The 19,796-nt window shown below is 35.2% G+C and overlaps 1 protein-coding gene across 5 annotated transcripts in view; it reads right to left on the bottom strand.

Annotated features, from left to right (window-relative positions):
- Positions 1 to 5,331: 5,331 nt before the first annotated feature.
- PTPN4 (protein tyrosine phosphatase non-receptor type 4) overlaps positions 5,332 to 19,796 on the bottom strand; it is a 233,599-nt gene continuing 219,134 nt past the window's right edge. For all 5 annotated transcript variants that reach the window (XM_035008194.1, XM_035008191.1, XM_035008195.1 and 2 more), the window contains exon 27: positions 5,332 to 13,210. In XM_035008194.1, the coding sequence (XP_034864085.1) occupies positions 13,124 to 13,210 (87 nt within the window). In that variant the 3' untranslated portion in view covers positions 5,332 to 13,123. The remainder of the gene's footprint in view (positions 13,211 to 19,796) is intronic.

The raw sequence follows: 19,796 nt of genomic DNA, 5'->3' as shown, positions 1-19,796 counted from the left end.
TTGGCTGCTGGCCATGGTAACTTTTACTTTCTTGGATGGTATTTATTATTTTTTTTTAGAGAAGGAGGGGGAGCATAGGAGCAGAAGGAAAGGGAGGGAGAGGGAGAGAGAATCTTAAGCAGCTCCACACTCAGCGCAGAGCTGGATGTAGGGCTCCATCTCATAACCCTGAGATCATAACCCTGAGATCATGACCTGAACCAAAATCAAGAGTCAGGTGCTTAATTGAATAAGCCACCCCTTGAATGGTATTTTTAAAATAGATTTTATCTGGGGGGTGCCCAGGTCTCAGTCAGTTAAGCTTCTGACGCTTGGGTTTTGGCTGGGGTGGAGATCTAGGAGTTGTGATATCAAGCCCAAGAGGGGCTCCATGCTCAGCACTGAGGAATCTACTTGAGATTCTTTCCCCCTCCCTAACCCTCCTCGTCTACTCCTCCCCCCACTCTCAGGCTCTCTAAAATAAATAAAACCTAAAATAAAAAATAAAATAAATAAATGGACTTAGTATCTGTTAGGCAGTTAAGTAACTTGTGAATTAGTTTAATCATTCTGAAGCTTGTTTCAAAAATCTTCTAAATGAGTCTAGAGTAGCTTTTACCCTACAGCTTGGTTAGCCTCATTTCTAAAGTTTGGCCTTTCTTGGGTTTTGGCTGACTACCTTGTCTTTTCAAAGAGGTTTCCCCACTCTAGCTGAAAGAAACTTGAATTATTCTCATCCTCGTGGCCAGCCCTGAAAATATTCATCCTACAACTTGGTAATTATCTTTCCTTAGAAGTTTGTCTGGCCTCACGGGGTTTCACCATATTTGAAGATTATTCAGTCTAGGACACAAAGTGACTCCTATGTAAATTTATTGGTTTACTACTCTCTGAAACTTTGCTCCATACCTTCTAACAGCCCCAGCTTCCCAAAACTTTGACACCTCTCTCCTAGGTAGCAAGATTACCAGTCTTGTTTGGGCTCCATATTCCTGCATCAGTTTATAAATTGCCTTGACAAAGGAAACCTAGCTTATCATATGGCTCATCTCACTTATTTATCTTTTCTCAGGAATTATAGTCTTCTTCAACTTTTGTCCAATATTGCAAAAGTTGTTTCCTATATTTTGTCCTGTTTTCCAGTTGTTTACACCAGGAGGATGACTCTGGACCCTATTACTCCCTCATGGCCCAAATAGCTTTTTGTTTTTTTAAATAGACCAAGTTGCAAAACACAAAGGACCTGAGTAAGCAATTCACTAGAAAAGAAATATGCATGGCCAATAAACATATAAAAAGATATTCCATCTTGCAAATCATATTGAATATATCTTATTACATGAGAACATTATTAAAAGAGTCACAATATCCACTAAGGTGGAAACACAGATGCATTATTGATGAGATTATAAAGTGATATTCATTTTTGGAAGCCAATTTTGACAGTATCAACAAAAACTTAAGATATACTTAATGTACCCACCAATTCCACTCTTAGATACTCAGAAATGAAAGCATGTGTTCACAAGTAGATTTGTAAAGGAATGTTCATAGCATTTTCTCTTAAAGATTTTATTTACTTATTTGACAGAGAGAGTGTGACCAGGGTGGGAGGAGGGAGAAGCAGACTCCCCGCTGAGCAGGGAACCCAACATAGGGCTGGATCTCAGGACCCTGGGATCATGACCTGAGCAGAAGGCAGATGCTTAACCAACTGAGCCACCCAGGTGCCCTGTTCATAGCATTTTTGTTGATAAAATCCCACAAACTGAGAATGTCTCCAAGTCCAGCTACCCATTAAAAGGAGGCTGATAAGCAAACTGTGTTATATTAATAAAATGGACTACTACTTACTAATAAAAACAAGAAATGGATGAATCTCAGAAATTTTGAGTAAAATGAATATATATATAGATTAATGTATAAAAAATTCTAGGACAGGTAAACCTAATCTGTAAGAATTTGGAATACTCACCGCTTCTGATTATGTTGTAGGTTTTATTGTGTCCATTCCCACAAAAGATATTTTGAAGTCGTAATGGCCAGTACCCAGAATGTAACTTTATTTGGGAATAGGGTCATTGCAGATGTAACTAGTTAAAAAAATGAGGTGCTACTGGAGGAGCATGGGCCTCTAATCCAATCCAATCCATGCGCTGGCTTCCTTATAGAACGATGGCCATGTTAAGATGGAAGATTGGAGTGGTGTATTTAAAAGCTAAGGAAGGTCGGGGCGCCTGGGTGGCTCAGTCGTTAAGCGTCTGCCTTCGGCTCAGGTCATGATCCCAGGGTCCTGGGATCAAGCCCCGCATCGGGCTCCCTGCTTAGCAGGAAGCCTGCTTCTCCTTCTCCCACTCCCCCTGCTTGTGTTCCTGCTTTCACTCTCTCTCTCTCTGTCAAATAAATAAAATCTTTAAAAAAAAAAAAAGCTAAGGAAGGTCAAAGGCTACCTGAAGCTAGGAAAGGCACGTGGCATAGATCCTTCCCTAGCACCTTCAGGGGATGCATGGCCTTGCCAACACCTTGAGTTTGGATTCTGGACTCTAGAACTGTGAGACAATCAATTTCTGTTATTTTAAGGCACCCAGTTTGTGGTACTTTGTTATGGTAGCCCCAGAAAACTAATAAAGGGAGTGAAGGTGATGGGGGAAAGGGAAACTCTCTCCGGTGATGGAAATGGTTCTCTGTCAAATCTCTGTGTAGGCTTTTTCCTTAAGATTTTAAGTAATCTTTATACATAACGTGGCACTTGAACCTACAACCCGGAGATCACGAGCCACATTCTCTACTAACTGAGCCAGCCAGGCGCATCACCCCCTCCCCCCTTTTTTTAATTGAAGTATAGTTGATATACAACATATTAGTTTCAGGTATACAAAATAATGATTTGACATTTGTATACATTGTGAAATGATCATCACCTCAGTAAGTCTACTTACCATCTGAGACCATAGAGTTAAAAATATTTTTTTCTTGTGATAAGAACTTTTAAGATTTACTTTCTCATCAACTTTCAAATTTGCAATACAGTATTACTGACTATAGTACCATGCTGCACATCCCCTTCACTTACTCATTTTATAACTAAGTTTGTACCTGTTGATCCCCATAGGGGTTTGAGTTACATAAATATACACATTTGTTAAAACTTACTGAATGGTAGGGGCGCCTGGGTGGCTCAGATGGTGAAGCATCTGCCTTCGGCTCAGGTCATGATCTCGGGGTCCTGGGATGGAGCCCTGCCCTGGGCTCCCTGCTCAGCAGAGTCTGCTTCTCCCTCTCCCTCTTCCCTCTCACTTGTGCTGCTGCTCTCTCTTGCTCTCTCTCTCAAATAAAATCTTAAAAAAAAGAAAGTACTGACTGGTAGACTTAATATTTATCTTACTGATAAAAATTTTATGTCAAAAGGAGATAATTATTGACTATTAGTGATATGCAAGCTGAAGTGCTCAGGGGTGAAGTATACAGATGTAGGCAACATCATTTTATGAAATGCATAAAAGACTTATTGATGGATGGAGAGGCTTAGGTAGATGGACAAGTAATAAAGCAAATATAGCAGGATGGTAATTACAGAACCTGGGGGATGGGTATATAGATGTTAACTGTTCAATTCTTTCAACTTTCTCTATGTTTGAACATTTTTATAACACAATGTTGGGGGAAAATTTATATATAGTTGACCCATTTGTATAAGCATAATTTAAAAGGGAATATGTAAAAGGTTAACTATCATTTTTAATAGCAAAAACTTAAAAACTGTCAAAATATTAGGGAGAAGTTTTTACATAATTATGGTAGAAACCATATTTGATGGGATCAAAACTAATGACCAGTTGGCTAAATAAAAAACCATTTAAAGGAGAAATAAAAAAATACATGCATTTTGTTTTAGCCTTAGGCAGATAAATATCTATTTGTGATTTTTTTTATGTAGGGCCAAAGTCTTTTACTTTGGGTTTGAGCCTAATTATAGTCCCTTAGTCTCTGTTGCAAAAAAACAGACCCCGAGAGTATCATCTATTTTTTGTTAGTTTTTCAAATATATCATTTTTTAAAAAAGATTTTATTTATTTGACAGAGAGACAGAGAGAGGGAACACAAGCAGGGGGAGTGGGAGAGGGAGAAGCAGACTTCCCGCCGAGCAGAAAGCGGGGCTCCATCCCAGGACCCTTGGATCATGATCTGAGCCGAAGGCAGCCGCTTTATGACTGAGCCACCCAGGTGCCCCTCAAATACATCATTTTTTGTTAGTCTCTCATAGTTTTCTTGCTCATACCTATTTTTAATAAAGTTTTAATGACACCATAAGGCTTTTGCAAAAACCCAAGCCTCTTGCTTTTCACACACATTTCACTGACTTATGTAATAAACATAAATTTGCATGTATAGGTTAGCAAATAAACACAACTAATTTTAGTAAGCTTACAACCTAATTGGAACCGAAAGAGTTCTGGCATGATTAAGAGCAGTCGATGGTGGCAAGAAAACAAGACTGAAAAGTAAAGGGACGCCTGGGTGGCTCAGTTGCTTAAGCACCTGCCTTCGGCTCAGGTCAGGGTTCTGGGATGGAGTCCTGCATGGGCTCCTTGCTCAGTGGGGAGCTTGCATCTCCCTCTGCCTGCTGCTCCCCCTGCTTTTGCTCTGACAAATAAATAAAATCTTAAAAAATAAAAAAGACTGGAAAGCTGGGTGCAGTCTGAGTGGGTTACTTGGATGGTGGTTAAGAGAGCTTTCAGTCACAGATGGAATGCTAATAGGGATTAGAGAAAAGCTTTTGCAGGTATACCCCAAACTCAGAAGTCACTAAGGAGAAGATTGATACGTTTGTTAATAAAAGTATTAAAAAATGTCATCACGTCCCTCCAACCCCCCAAAAGAATAAAGTCAAACACCATAAGAAAAAAGGTTTGCAACATATAAATATATAGGATTGTCAAGTGACTTAATTTTTTAAATTTCCAACATCTCATATGATTAAAACATTAAACAACCTGATATAAAAATAAGCAAAGGATATCAATATGTAATTTAGAAAGGTCCCTTACTTTGACAAGATCTTATGTTAGGAATACCAGAAGAGGGGCTAGTGCTGGGAGAAGAGAGGAGTCAAACAGTGGTCACAGTGAAGGAGGAGTATTTCCTCAGACATTCTGTAATCCTCTAAATCCCTTTTAGTTCCTTACTTAATAACCCTACCCCACCTCCCCACACACAGCCACTAGTGAACCAGGAATTCTAGAAATAAACTTTGCACTTAGCATCTCCCAGTTCCTTTTGATCACCCATTAATGAATATAACCAGTGTTAGACAAGCCCAACAACAAAAAATAATCTTCAAAACTCCTATACTTTAAATTACTAAAGCATATCTTTATTTTGCAATTGAACAATTAAAAGTCACAGCTAGTTTTTTCACGTTTGTACCTGAACAACTAACTATTGTTCAATCAAAATGAAATATGGCCAACAAAATATGTGTAAAAGCATTTCACGTTAACATAATCGCTCTTAGGACTCAAGCAGTTTTAATGCAAATCGGCATTTTTATCCTGTCTGCTGTTAGTATTCACAGATTTTTTTACATGAATAAACGGCAGGAATTCTAATTTTTCACTGAAATTAAGACAAATACACAAGGCCTTTCAAGCATACAGTAAGCTGCAGTGACAGATGCAGGGTATGATTTCAAATTATCCAGTGTTGACCAAATTCAAGCTTACACATTTTAAATGAATCCTAAGCTTCTCTGCCTCTTATTTATGGAAACAAACCATACGCAAAGAGTTGTTTTTGTGAAATGAGGGAAGATAGTTAAAAAAATTAAGGGGCTAATTCCATTTTGCTACTAGTTCAGTACGATCAAACGTGAAATGACAGCAGAAATGCAAAATCATATTTTAATTATGAAATAAACTAGACTTTTAACTAAGTGACTTTTCGCCCTTCATATTTACATATAGCACCTGTTACAAGAAAAAAAAATCCCAAATTAATACACCCTCTACATAGAAATAATTATTTGTAAAACTACTTAAAAATATCACTGATGAGTATATAGTAAATTATCTGTCCTAAAATTAAGCCTACACTGTAGAAAATAAAGACTAGCTTTTCTCATCTGAAAAGATTACAATATGGATTTGTAACTGCAATGTCCTGATGCTGTGAGAAGACTGGGTGGACAGTTTTTAATTTTTTTAAGCACAAATATTCTAATGATAGAAAATGAAAACAGCTTAATGTAAACTGTTTTTAGTGTCTTAAATCCTGCCCCTTGACATGTATATAAAGTGTCAGGACTTTGCCCTCTTCAACTTACTTGTGGTGCAGTATTGACTTAACCCCTACCTACAACTTAAAACCAAACAAATGGATTTCCAAGTGTTCATGTAATGTATAAAAAATGCAAAGCAGAAATGATTACTGTAAACCAAACCTGGTTGAAGCTAGCTGAGAGAACTCAAGAGTCCAGCAAGACAGTCAACTGGGTAGTCTTTACTGTACTAAATAAATTACAGAAAAGTGGCAAAGCTAAAATCACACAAGTTACCTTTTAAATATCAAAAGACCAAGAGATCATTGTAAAGCATTTTACTTGGGTCCAATCCAATGAGCTCTACATACTAATCCATTAAAGTTTTTTCCATATTTACAAAACTCCTAGATTTTATTTTTAAATGTATAAATTAAGTCAGTAGTAAGCATGAAATAAAGTGCTACTATTTAAAATTCAAGAAATCATTTCAGCATTGAAATCTGACCTACTCTACAGGATACAAGAAAGACTGGATGATCTTGTGAACTCACCAAAGGGTTGGAAAAGATGGGTGACAGAGAGTTCCAGAATTGGATTGAAATTTTCTTGCCAGGGAAGGCAAAAAACTGCAACACAACTCAGGAGCAAAACCCAAAAAGCTTCTTTTAAATAAAAGGTAAAATGGGCTCAATTGTGACTACAGTGGATTTGGGGAAATCAAACATCAGCACCTATTTGGGTTTAAGATTGTAAACTGGGCTGATCCTCCTTGATGACTTTATGGTGATAATTTCATTTAGTAAGGTGGCATTTCAGTTAAAGTTATCACAAGTAGTATTTGCTAAATTTTGGAAACTCTCAGGGTGAAGGGGGCCCAACAGTAATCTCTTAAAAACAGTTAAAAAAATAGCTAGTGAAGAAAGATATCACCTTATAGTTGTTCAGGGTATTTACTTCACAGAGACTACTATAAAATGAAATTAATTGATTTTTAAAAGTTAGAGGGATGGAAGCAGGAGTCAAAATAATGAAGGCCCCATTGAGTCAAGTTTAACAAGTGATAGTTAATAAATACTACCCTTTAAAGAGACCGTTGAACAAATGAATCATGCCTAAAAGATGGTTAAAAATGTAGGGTTTTTGTTGTTGTTCAGCTGAATTAATAACCCTTAAGCATCTAAGACACCACTGTTACAAGTCAGAACTGGGCTCAGTGGTCTTATCTGTCCAAGATACAGATAATAAAAAGGCAAAACTATTTGCCAGGGGCCTCTGCACATATTTACTGTAGTAAATCTGAGGCACAGACTTCTGGCTTCACCAAAGTCACACTCACAACGATGTCCTCATTTGTGGCTGCCACAGTTGACAATGCCTGAGAACGTTCCCTCATGGTAAACACATGCAGCAGAATGTTTACCCTCACACACAAACACCCTTCCACACTCCAGAAGTCTACAATTATTTTACACTTAAAAATAGTAAGCACAAATTTTCTTGAAATTTTCTATACTATAGCTAAAACAAAACAAAAAGAATGTACATTATATTTGAAATATGCTTCAGTAATGATTGCTCGTTTATAATGAAAATTACATTTTTCTTCTAAAACTGATTTTACATAATGAAGTAGAATACACTCTTCCTTTTTTCAATCCTTTGCTGACTTTTTTAAAACAAAGAGTATCCTTAGAATCAAGTCATAATTCTAATAACATTTCAAAGATACATTCATTTTTCTTACAGCATGAAAGACATACAAATATCATTTTTCTTTTTACACAATGAAGTAAAAGAAGTTAACAGTTTCAATCTCTTGTCCATAGAAAAATACTTTCTCTATAATTTACACAACAATAAGTAGGAAAATTCTACAGTGCTTAACTGAAACTTTTATGAGCACAAGGCTTTTAAACACTTTCATTCTTTCATTGGAAATTTTAAAAGGTTTCAGGAAGTTAAACATTAGGACTTTCAACTAAAATTGTAGTCTTTAACTTGCAATATTGCTAATACTTCTCACTTTGTAAATTAAAAAAAAATTGGTTTTCTCCTTTATGCACGGAACCACATCTAGTCAATGTTGATGGACTGCACCCCAGTAGATACTACCTATGGCCGCCCATTTAGCTTGGATTGCTAAAATAAAAATAACAATGACTATAAAACTTTAGAAATCAACAGTAAACTGCAGTAGAAAAACATACAAATAAGTAGCGGCAAAATCTAGAAATGGAAACAGAAATAACTATTTGGTGTCTACCCAGGACAACTTCACCAAGATTATGAAATTAAAGTGTCTAATTTCTTACTGATATAGGACTTGTTTTTGATAACACTGAAAGGCTTACTGTACTAATTGCTACTAAGAATAAATGAAGTCAGAAAAAAAGAATAAATGAAGTTGGTATAGAACAAAAAATGATGTTAACAGTTGTAGACATTGTAAAGTAAGCTGAACCCCAAAAATACATTTTAGGGATTAATTTCACGGGCTCTTTATAAAATTGCTGAACTTACTTATCTATTAGCCGTTAGCTCTCAAAAATGTTTTATTATTATGTAAATTCCTTAGTAGCTATACAATTCACTAAGAATTTCATAAAACAGTTGCTGTAACTTATGTTGTGATCACACTGAGACACCAATAAATCTTTGCTAACTGATCAGTAATTCTGATATTTGAGAAAATTTAGTGGGTTTTAATAACATAGCTGTTTTACTTGGAGGAAACAACATACACGCAAAAATGACTGCAGACATTGTGGTTGGACAGTTAAAGCAACTGTGGGAAGCAATGATAATACTGTTACTTTGTTGATGTGGCATAAAAGCCAGCTGTGACGTAATTCATCTTTTTCATGTCATATTATTAAGAGATGTTTATTCCAACAAATATTTACCATAATGTATTTACTCTAAGTGACTTATATGTAAATTCACCTAAACTACAAAATAAAAGAGATGTAAACATATCCCACCTTACTGTGGTATAAATAATTTTAATTAATTCAAAACTACTTTGGCAACCTTACTATCAGAGTATCTTAAATATTCAAAACACAGGTATTAAATAGAACATTGTTAAAAATTCTCGTTTCTTTCTTCCTTTTAAGATTATAAAATAAGTAATGCTTTAATTCTACTACATGTTCACATTATGAACATAAATTATTTGATTATAAGTGGACATATATTCTAAATCCTAGTTCTATGTTTTAAGTGCTTTTAAAAATTAGTCTTCTAATTTACATTTCAGAATGTTTTCATACTGCATGTGTATCAGCCTAAATACTTTACAAAAGCTTATGTTCTATCAGGGAAGCATGACTAGCAAACTGAGTCAGGGTCCTAATTAGGATCACCTTTTAAAGCCTACTTATTTTCTAAATTAAGTGACATCTTCTAAGGTCATCATAGTTATTAAATAAAACACTGCCTGAGTATAATTCTTGAGCTGAAACAGACTAAAATTCACAAGAATTTATGATATTCATATATGATGCCTAAAATAATAGGAGAAGGTGAGATTAGATAAAACCACTCAGGTTCCTTTCAGCTCTCAAGTTAAGAGTATTTCTAGTGGAGACCGAAGACTTTTGCTCAAATACCTGATTAGACCTGATCAGATCTGCCAACACATTATAAACAACTCTATACTTAAAATAATCCTTTACCCCTGTTAGCATCAGCCTTTATGAAACACACAAATATATAAACACACAAAGTGTGTGTCTTAATGGCTTACCATACCTCTTTAAGTTTGAAGTCAGTTTCTATATATAAATTTTCTCCTTACTCTTAATCATAACGATCAACCCCTTCCCCCCCTCCTACTTGTGCTAGCAGGCCACACAAAGGACGTTATTTCTTACACGGTTTACTCGGCCTCTATTTTGAATGGATGCATTGTTTAACAAATACTACCAATTCTTCTTGTGAATGTTAAAGTCTATTCCAAAATATTCTTCATGCTATGTACACAGTGCTGACACAAATTGGATGCTCAATAAAACATTTAAAATGAACATGGTAAAACCATTTTAAATCAAAGAGGAAAGGTTTTCACAAACATTTCTTAGCATTTACAAAGCCCCCTGATTCACCAATACCTATTTCCACTTGTGAGAATAACAGTCAGCACTGACTTCTAGAGTGTGTGTGGGGGGGGGGGGGCGGTAAGCGAACAGGGGAGTTATGGGAGGAGGGGGAGAGTAGTTCAGATACAAGAAATTTGACATTTTATTACACAATATTACACTGATATGAATGGAATCTAGAACTACTTGGCATATTAAAGCTAGGATTATTCCTAGAACCCTATTTAGATTGATAAACAGGTTAAAAAATTCTTAGGTGTAATGGATAAAGTCTTATCTGTTGGGTGAACAGAGAAGCATAATTAGCATATCCATTTTAAGAAGCTGTGAAGGATAATTTATTTTAAATTTAAGATCCTAATAAATATGTCTTTAAAAAGGATCTATTCTGTACATAAAAATACTGACAGAGGGTAGCTACCAGATGAAAAATCCATATATGAGAAACTTAAAGGTAATTCTAAACTTCTAATATTTATCAGTTAAAGACTGGAATTAATGATTACAAAAGGCAACAGTGCTCATTGCCAACAAATTATTAGAGTTTATCTCAGAAGTGTAAACAAAACTGTAAGTTAAAGAACATAGCAATCATGACATTTATCTGTTTATATCTATACAACAACTGTATCTTTTTATCTTTTTAATTTTTGGTTGTCATATTCTATCCATACAGTTAGAACAGATTTTAATTTAGGTAAAAACTATCAAAACAGTTATTAATTATGTAGACCCCCAACATGATTTTAGTTGTTCACTTTTCAACTTACCATGATGTCATAGAGCAGCCTAAATTGTATTTATCTGTTGGTAGAGAATGGAATGTTCAAATAAGACTATAGTTATTTACTAATTTATACTTTCTTGGCTGTGAAACCCAGGGATAGGAGAATTTCTCTCTGACATAAAGGTTATGTTACTTTTCTCTTAAAAAATTAAAATATTTGATTATAATAATTTATTTGATATCTTGGCTATTAATGTTTAGGACTTAACTTCCTAAAATTTATTATTATGGATTCTGAGTATTTGAAATAACATCATTTCTATTACACTGAAGATTCTTAAATGTGCATCCTCCCCCCTCATACTAAATGGCATTCCGAAACTATTCAACTCTAAGTTTTATCAAGACTATACAGAAGTATTCGGAAACCACTAGGAAATGAATCTGTTTTAACCATAATCCATATAATTGTGTAACATAACATTTCAAGAGGTGAGCAAGTTTCCACTTATATTAAAACTGGGCAATTTTAAAGTTCTCTCTCTCTACAGACTTAAAAAAAATCCTGAAGAGGAAAATACATACATCCTTAAAGGGAATCAGATCCTCCATCAGGCTGGACAATCAAAACTCTCCATATTAACATGCTTATAACTTAGTAAGTATCTATAAACTAGAGTAATTTAATTGTATGCAAAAAAACCCCAGCAAAACCCTCATTTCAGTTGAGGGATTACATTTAGAAATAAGTCAATAACATTTCATTCCCTGTTTGAAGTATCCCAACAAACAGACCAGTGTGAACAAAGCTTGAAATGAACTGAAATGAATGCTTTAGAGTAATAATTTAGACAGTGATAGAAATAAATCACAATGAACTGCTCTATCTTTAGCGAAAATATGAATATGTTTAACTTTAATGTGCATATTAGGTGCCATTTCTAAAGTTAGGGATAAAATAAATAGAAAATTTGAATAATAAAGCATCTTTTGACTTGAGCTGCTAAACTGTAACCCTTGTCCCGCAGGAAAGGCATGAGCAGATTTTCGACAATTCCATAGCAGCAGCATGCTCACTCAGTAGAACACAAATTACCTTTGCTTCTTGTGGCAAAATACAGGAAAACTGAGTAAGAAACAGAATTTCCATACCCTTTTTTGACTGCGTAACTCTTCATACAAGAAGCTATGTTTTAAAATGTGAACTGATTCAAAATGCATAAAAATGTAAATGTACAATATACATACATACCTCCTAGTGGGGTCAAATGAGTGCCTTTTCATTAGACATACAAAGACGTCTCAAGGCACTTAAGGGGTTAAGACACAATGCATGCATTCCTTTACATCAAGTATGTGAAATCACATGATTTGGAATAAGCCAACCTTATGATAAATATAAGTTACATTATTAAATTCAAGAAAATTTGTAGATTCATATTTATACTTTCTATAAGATGCTGGTAAATGGACAATGTGCAGCATTTCCTGGGAAAAGCAAATTCCATCTTTCTTCTCATGAACAGCAGGTCTCTACAGGGGGAGTACAGGGAAAGATGTGCTGCATCCATAGGCAGTGTACTGGCTAATATTGAGAATGATATTGCTAAAATTTAAAAAATAAAAATCTGGTAACCAGTATAGTAATAAGTACATGAATCACTGGGAAACACCAGAGCTGACTCCTGATGTTTACTTCTTTTTGCTTTCAAGATACAGGTGTATAACACAGATGATGATAATTCTGAGCCTTGTTTGTGGCAATTCTACCAGAAGGGGACTGCATGGCACCACCACAAATTTCATAAATTACCCTGAACATACTCAGTTATTCACTATTTGTTCGGAGCAAAGCATGAAATAGTCTTCAAACACGTGAATTACAGATTTTGAGAGAGTGACATTTTCTTAAACATAAAGTGCAACAGTGCTGAAGTTTTCAGTTTTTGTTAGTTCTTCATTTGTTTTGTCTAAATGCCATTTCCTGCAAGCAGAATTATGGCACAGTGAATATAAGAGAAAGCAGTTTTCTGACCCATGTCCCAGACTTTTGCTTTCTTATTTATTTGATGATGTAGTTAAGGGTTTAACAAATCCTTCTTCATAAACTTTCAAAATAGCTTCACATACAAATCTGTATTGACTCTGAAAAACAGAAAGAATAGAATTGATCAGAAAAACTAGAACACAACAAAAAAAGAAAAACATCTCACTTGGCTTGCTTATTAAAGAAAGGCAAAGTAAAACTGCACAGAGATACCATTTTTCACCAACAGAATGGCAAAAAATAAAGTCTGACAACATATTTTGTTGGCAACACACTGATACATTGCTAGTAGGGATGTAAAATACTACAATTTGGCAGCATCTAATAAATTTACGTTAATTTACCTTTCACCCAGCAATCCCACTTCTAGGAATCTATCCAAAGATAAACTAGAAAAAGAAATTGAAAATATACATTCATAAATAAGGCTATTTGCTGCTAGATTATTTATAATAACGAAGGGTAGGGACAATCCAAATGGCTACCAGGAAGGGGCTGGGTGAATAACGAGTGGCACATTCTCACAGGGGAATATGTGGTGGAAGGTTGGGAGGGGAAGAAATGAAAGTCTACAGATCACTATAAAATAATTCCAGAATATCTGGGGGGTTTTTTTTGTTGAAGATTTTATTTATTTTATTTGAGAGAAAGAGAGAACATGAATTGGGGGGAGGCAGAGGGAGAAGCAGGTTCCCCACTTAGCAGGGAGCCTGATGCCGGGTTTGATCTCAGAACCCTGAGATCATGACCTGAGCCAAAGACAGATGCTTAACTGACTGAGCCACCCAGGCATCCCCAAGAATATCTTGTTCAGTCAAAAAGCACGGCAGAGAAAAATGCACACAATGTATTCTCTTTATAAAAGAAAAGCGGGGAGGGATACAAATGTCTACGTTTCTCAATATATAGGTCACAAAAAAGGGAAGGACAAATCATTAAAACATGATTTCTTATAAAGGGACAGGGGAATAGAGTACAGGAGCGGGGTACAGACTAGACTTCATTGAATATACTTCCTTCTTTTACAGATTTTACTTTGGAACCACATAAATATATCCCATAATTAGAACATTTAAAAAATCTCTAAGTTGAAAATAACATGAAACAAATCAATGTGTCTATCTAGTTGACAGCATAACCACACAGAGAGGAACTATTTCAAGGGACTTTGTAACAGTAATACAAGTATCTCAAAGAATATACCCAAAAAGTGGAAAAAACTGAAAATTCTTTTTAGGAACTATTTTGTCAGTGGCAGTAGTGTTCTTTTTGTTATTCTGAGACTGTTATGTCATGTGTAATAAAACAAATGACTATTTGTGACAGTCTAAATCTTTCATTGCTGGTCTTGTAGAGAACCATTTATTCTTATTAAAGATGAATGGGTATAAGATGTAAAGTAGACCACATTAAGTAAAAACACTGTGGTCCTAAATTTGTATTGGAAGCATCAGTATCAACTCCTAAGTTTGTTTTCTTAACTCTGGCAATTGAAGATTTCTAGAGACAAATACTAACACCAACTGAACAGCAATAAAACCACCTACTTCTCAGAAGGTGGTTTCTAAAATAATTTCTCAAAACAAAATAAACAAAAACCCATTACTTTCTGGGGGGAATTATGGATTCTAAAACTGGAGGGGAGGGGGAGTATAAGCTGGGGCCTGGATATCGTCACTACTAGCAAAGAAGCTATCCATTACTAGGGTCTTGACAAAAAAAGATTAGGAGCCAGGCTGAATAGGTTCCTGCTGGCCCAAAAATGGGACAGTTTAGGCATCATTAAAAAAAAGTAACTACAGTGGGTTGAAACATATCACATATGTTTAAATCCATGATTTCAGAATAATACCAAACAAAAGTATGAGGTCATCATTGGAAGAGGCAAGTGAACCAACTCATTATACTGAAAACTTATAAAGGGGAAGCATTAAGTGTTTATCTTGCTTTTCCTATACTGCCTGTATATACCACTGGTTAACCAATAGCTGATGAAAAGTTTCTCTTTAAAGAAGGAATAATAGACTATCACCACTCTTCAAGACCCATAAGTTAATAATGTAGGCACTCATCACCCAAGGCTACTAACATCATAAAAAGAAAGACAACCAGACATTAAGTGCCTTTTGAAAGAACGGAATATCACCTAATTTGTTCAAGTCTATAGATCCATTTACCACTTTTAGGAAATACAGAGAATACTCGGTTTGTTCATCAAATAAACTGCAAGAAAAAGAAAGAGACACAGGAAGAAGTGATAGTTTAAAAGAGATTTAGGAGACATAAACCAATCAAAATTTGTGAATTGTATCTGAATTCTGATTTTATACAAATGGTAAAAAAAAAAAAAAAAACCCAAAACTCATTATGTATGATATAATCCAACAATTTGATTTCTGGGTATACATATACAAAAAAATTGAAAACAAGATCTCAAAGAGACATCCATACATCCAGGATCATAGCAGCATTATTTACAATAACCAAAGCGTGGAAACAACCCAAATGTCCATTGGCAAATCAAAGGATAAATAAAATGTGGTGTATACACAATGAAGTATTTTTCAGCCTTAAGAGAAAGGAAATTCTTCCACATGCTACAACATGGATGAACCTTGAGAATATTAAGCTGAGGTAAGCCAGTCACAAAAAAGCAAAAACTGTACGAATCTACTTATATGAGGCACCTAGAGTAGTCAAATTCATAGAAACAGAAAGTAGAATGCTGGTTGCCAGGGGCTGGGAGGAGAGGGATAATGGAGAGTTGTTTAATGGGTATAGAGTTTTAGTTTTTCAAGATGAAAAAGTGCTAGAGATAGGATGCCCAACAGTGTGAATACACTTAACATTACTGAACTGTATACTTAAAAATGGTTAAGATGGTACATTTTATGTTGCGTATTTTACTATAATTAAAAATGCATTATGTGTGAATATAGATACAAAAACCTCAAGAAAATACTAGCAATTCAAATCAAGCATCATATATAAAAAAGAACTGTACACCATGTCCAAGTAAGATTTACCCCAGGAATGCAGGTTAGTTTAACATCGAAATCAATATAATATATAACATTGATAGAATAAAAGACGAAAACCACATGATCATTTCAATAGATATAGAACAAGCATTTGACAAAACTGGACACCCTTCATGATGAAAACACTCAACAAACTTGTAAAAGAGGGAACTTCCTCAACCTGATAAAAGGTCCGCCTAACAAGATACTTAGTAAGTGAAAAGCTGAAAGCTATCTCCCTAAGACCAGGAACAAGACAAGGATGTCTGGTTTTACCACTTTATTTAACATAGTAGTGGAGGTTTTAGCCAGGTACTTGAGTAAAAAAAAAAAAAAAGAAAAGGAAAAGAAAAGAAAGGCATCTAAACTGGGAAGGAAAAAGTAAACTACATTTGCAGATAACATCTTGTATATAGAAAATCCTAAGGAGTCCACTTTCACAAATAAAAAAACTATATTAGAGTTAATAAATGATTTCAGCAAGGCTGCAGCATACATAAGCAACATACAAATCAATTTTATTTCTATACCCAAGCAATGTATACTCCAAAAATGAAATTAAGAAAACATTTTCCCTTAAAATAGCACCAAAAAGACTAAAAAACTTAAGAATAAATTTGACAAAAGTGCAAGTCTTGCACACTGAAAACTATAACACATCACTCAAAAAAATTAAAGACATAAATAAATGGAAAGACATTTTGTGTTCTTGGTTTGTAAGATGAAATATCATTAAGATGGCAGCACTCTCCAAAAATGGTAGATAGATTTAATGCAATCCATATCTTGCTTTTTTTTGCAGAGAGAACAAACTAATTCTAAAATTCATATGGAAATGCAAGGGACGCTGAATAGCTAAAAGAGTCTTGAAAAAGAGGAACACAGTTGGGAGAATCACATTTCCTGACTTCAAATTTTATTACAAAACTACAGTAATCAAGGCAGTATGGTACTAGTATAAGAAAAGGCATACAAATCAACGGAAGAGTTGAAAGTCCAGGAATAAACCCTTACATTTGTGGTCAACGGATTTTTGACAAGGGGCACAGAGACACGACAGAACAGTCTTTTCAACAAATGGAGCTGAAACAACTGGATATCCACATGGAGAAGAATAAAATTGGAACCCTACCTCAAACTGTATGTAAAAATTAACTCAAAATAAATCAGACATATGTAAGTGACAGACTATAAAACTCTTGCAAGAAAACAGAGGAATAAACCTTTGCGACCTTGAGTTTAGGCAATGATTTCTTAGCTATGACACCAAAAGCATTATGTGATTAAAAAAAATATATGAACTAGACTTCATCAAAATTAAAAGCTTCTGTGCTACAAATGACATAATCAAGAAAGTGAAAGAACAGCATGGAAGCAAACATTTCCAAAACAGAGATCTATAAGACACTTTTATTCGGAGAATATAAAGAAGTCTTATAAGTCAACAATAAAAGGACAAAAAAACCCAAACTGAACATAGGGCAAGGGGCACCTGGCTGGCTCAGCTGGTAGAATGTGCAACTCTTGATCTCGGAGTCTGTAAGGTTGCGCCCCACATTGGGTATAGAGATTACCTGAAATCTTTAAAGAAAAGAGCCAAAGACTTGGACAGTTCTCAAAAGATATACAGATAAATGGCCAATAAACACATGAAAAAATGCTTGATATCATTAGTTATCAGGAAAATGCAAATCAAAACCATAACAAGATACCACTTTATGTTCAGTAGGATGGGTAAAATAGAAAAAAGACAGGGGTGCCTGCCCGGCTCAGTCAGTGGAACATGTGACTCTTGATCTCTGGGTTGTGAGTTCAAGTCCCATGTTGGTGTAGAGATTAATTAGAGTTAAAAAAAAAAAAAAAAAGATAACACGTGTTGACAATAACGTGGAGAAAATGGAACCCTCATACACTGTCAGTGGAATAGCCACTTTGGAAACAGTCTGGCAGTTCCTCAAAAGTTTTAACAGAGTTACCATATGACCCAGCAATTCCTTTTCTGGATATATACCCAAGAAAAATGAAAACATATTCACATAAAAACATATACACAAATGTTTATGGTACCATTATTCATAATAATAAAGAAGCTGAAATGATCTAAATGCCCATGAATAGATGAATGGATAAATAAAATATGGTATATTCATACAATGGAGTATTATTCAGCAGACCCTCCCCAAAAGAGAGAGAGAGAGAGAGAAATGAAGTACTGATACATGTTACAGAATGGATAAATCTTTAAATATTATGTTAATTAAGGAAGCCAATTACATAAAAGACCAAATTATATGATTTCATGCATATGAAAGGTCCCGAATAGGTAAACCTACAGAGACTGAAAGTAGATTAGTGGTTGCTTCAGGGATGGGTGGAGGGGAGGTTGGAGACCGTATGAAGGAAAATAGGTATGGGGTTTCTTTTTGAGGTGATGAAATGTTCTAAAATTAGATAGCAATGATGGCCGCAAAACTCTGTGATATACTAAAAACGACTGAACTGTACACTTTAAAAGGGTGAATTTTGTGGTATGTGAATTATATTTCAATAAAGCTGTTCTAAAATAAAAAAACAACTTATATGAGACAAATGGAAATTTGACTATAGGTTATTTGGTAATATTAAGAAATTACTGTTAATTATACTTACATGTGATGATGGTATTATGATTTTGTTTACAAGAAAAACCACTCATCTTTGAGAGATACACACTGAAATATTTATAGACAAAATAATCTGATGTCTAGGATTTGCTTCAAATACCAGGAAAGTAGGTGACAGTATAGATGAAACAATATGGCACATGTTGTTGGGTCTCAGTACTCAACACAGTGTTCATTTTATTGTATTGTCTACTCTTTTTTTTTTTTTTTTTTAAGATTTTATTTATTTATTTGACAGAGACAGAGACAGCGAGAGCAGGAACACAAGCAGGGGGAGTGGGAGAGGGAGAAGCAGGCTCCCCGCCGAGCCGGGAGCCCGATGTGGGACTCGATCCCAGGACCCTGGGATCATGACCTGAGCCGAAGGCAGTCGCTTAACCAACTGAGCCACCCAGGCGCCCTGTATTGTCTACTCTTGCATATGTTTGAAATTTTCTATAATTAAAAGCTAAAAAAAATGACACGCATTTATTAGATCATATAAGTTAATTCATTTCAGTAACCTTAGTGCCATCAACAATGCTAACATTTCACCATGGCTTAATATAAAAAATAATCTTAACATTAAAATTCCATGATTCCTTTTTTTTTTTTTTAAAGACTTTATTTGTCAGAGAGAGAGAAGAGAGAGAGAGCAAGCACAAGCAAGGGGGGCTGCAGGCAGAGGGAGAGGGAAAAGCAGGCTCCCTCCTGAGCAGGGAGCCCAATGCGGGACTCGATCCCAGGACCCTGGGATCATGACCTGAGCCGAAGGCAGACGCTTAACCAACTGAGCCACCCAGGCGTCCCTCCATGATTCCTCTTTTGATTCCAGGAATATAATTTAGAGTCTGTGTAGAATACAATAAGCTAGTAGCTTAATTTCCATGACTTTTGTTGTTGTTGCAATTCAAGTTCTTATGTTAAAAGAAGGTGATTTCACCACAGCTGTTTTATCAAGAACTGGTCTACCAAGATTCTCCAGTTCAGGGATGCTATTGTTCTTGGCATCCCACCTGACT

Source organism: Mirounga leonina, unplaced genomic scaffold (genome assembly GCF_011800145.1).
Source record: "Mirounga leonina isolate KUSES-001 unplaced genomic scaffold, KU_Mleo_1.0 Mir_151, whole genome shotgun sequence".
NCBI lineage: Eukaryota > Metazoa > Chordata > Mammalia > Carnivora > Phocidae > Mirounga > Mirounga leonina.
The sequence above is the reverse complement of the archived record's forward strand: the minus strand, read 5'-3'. Positions and strand labels throughout refer to the sequence as shown.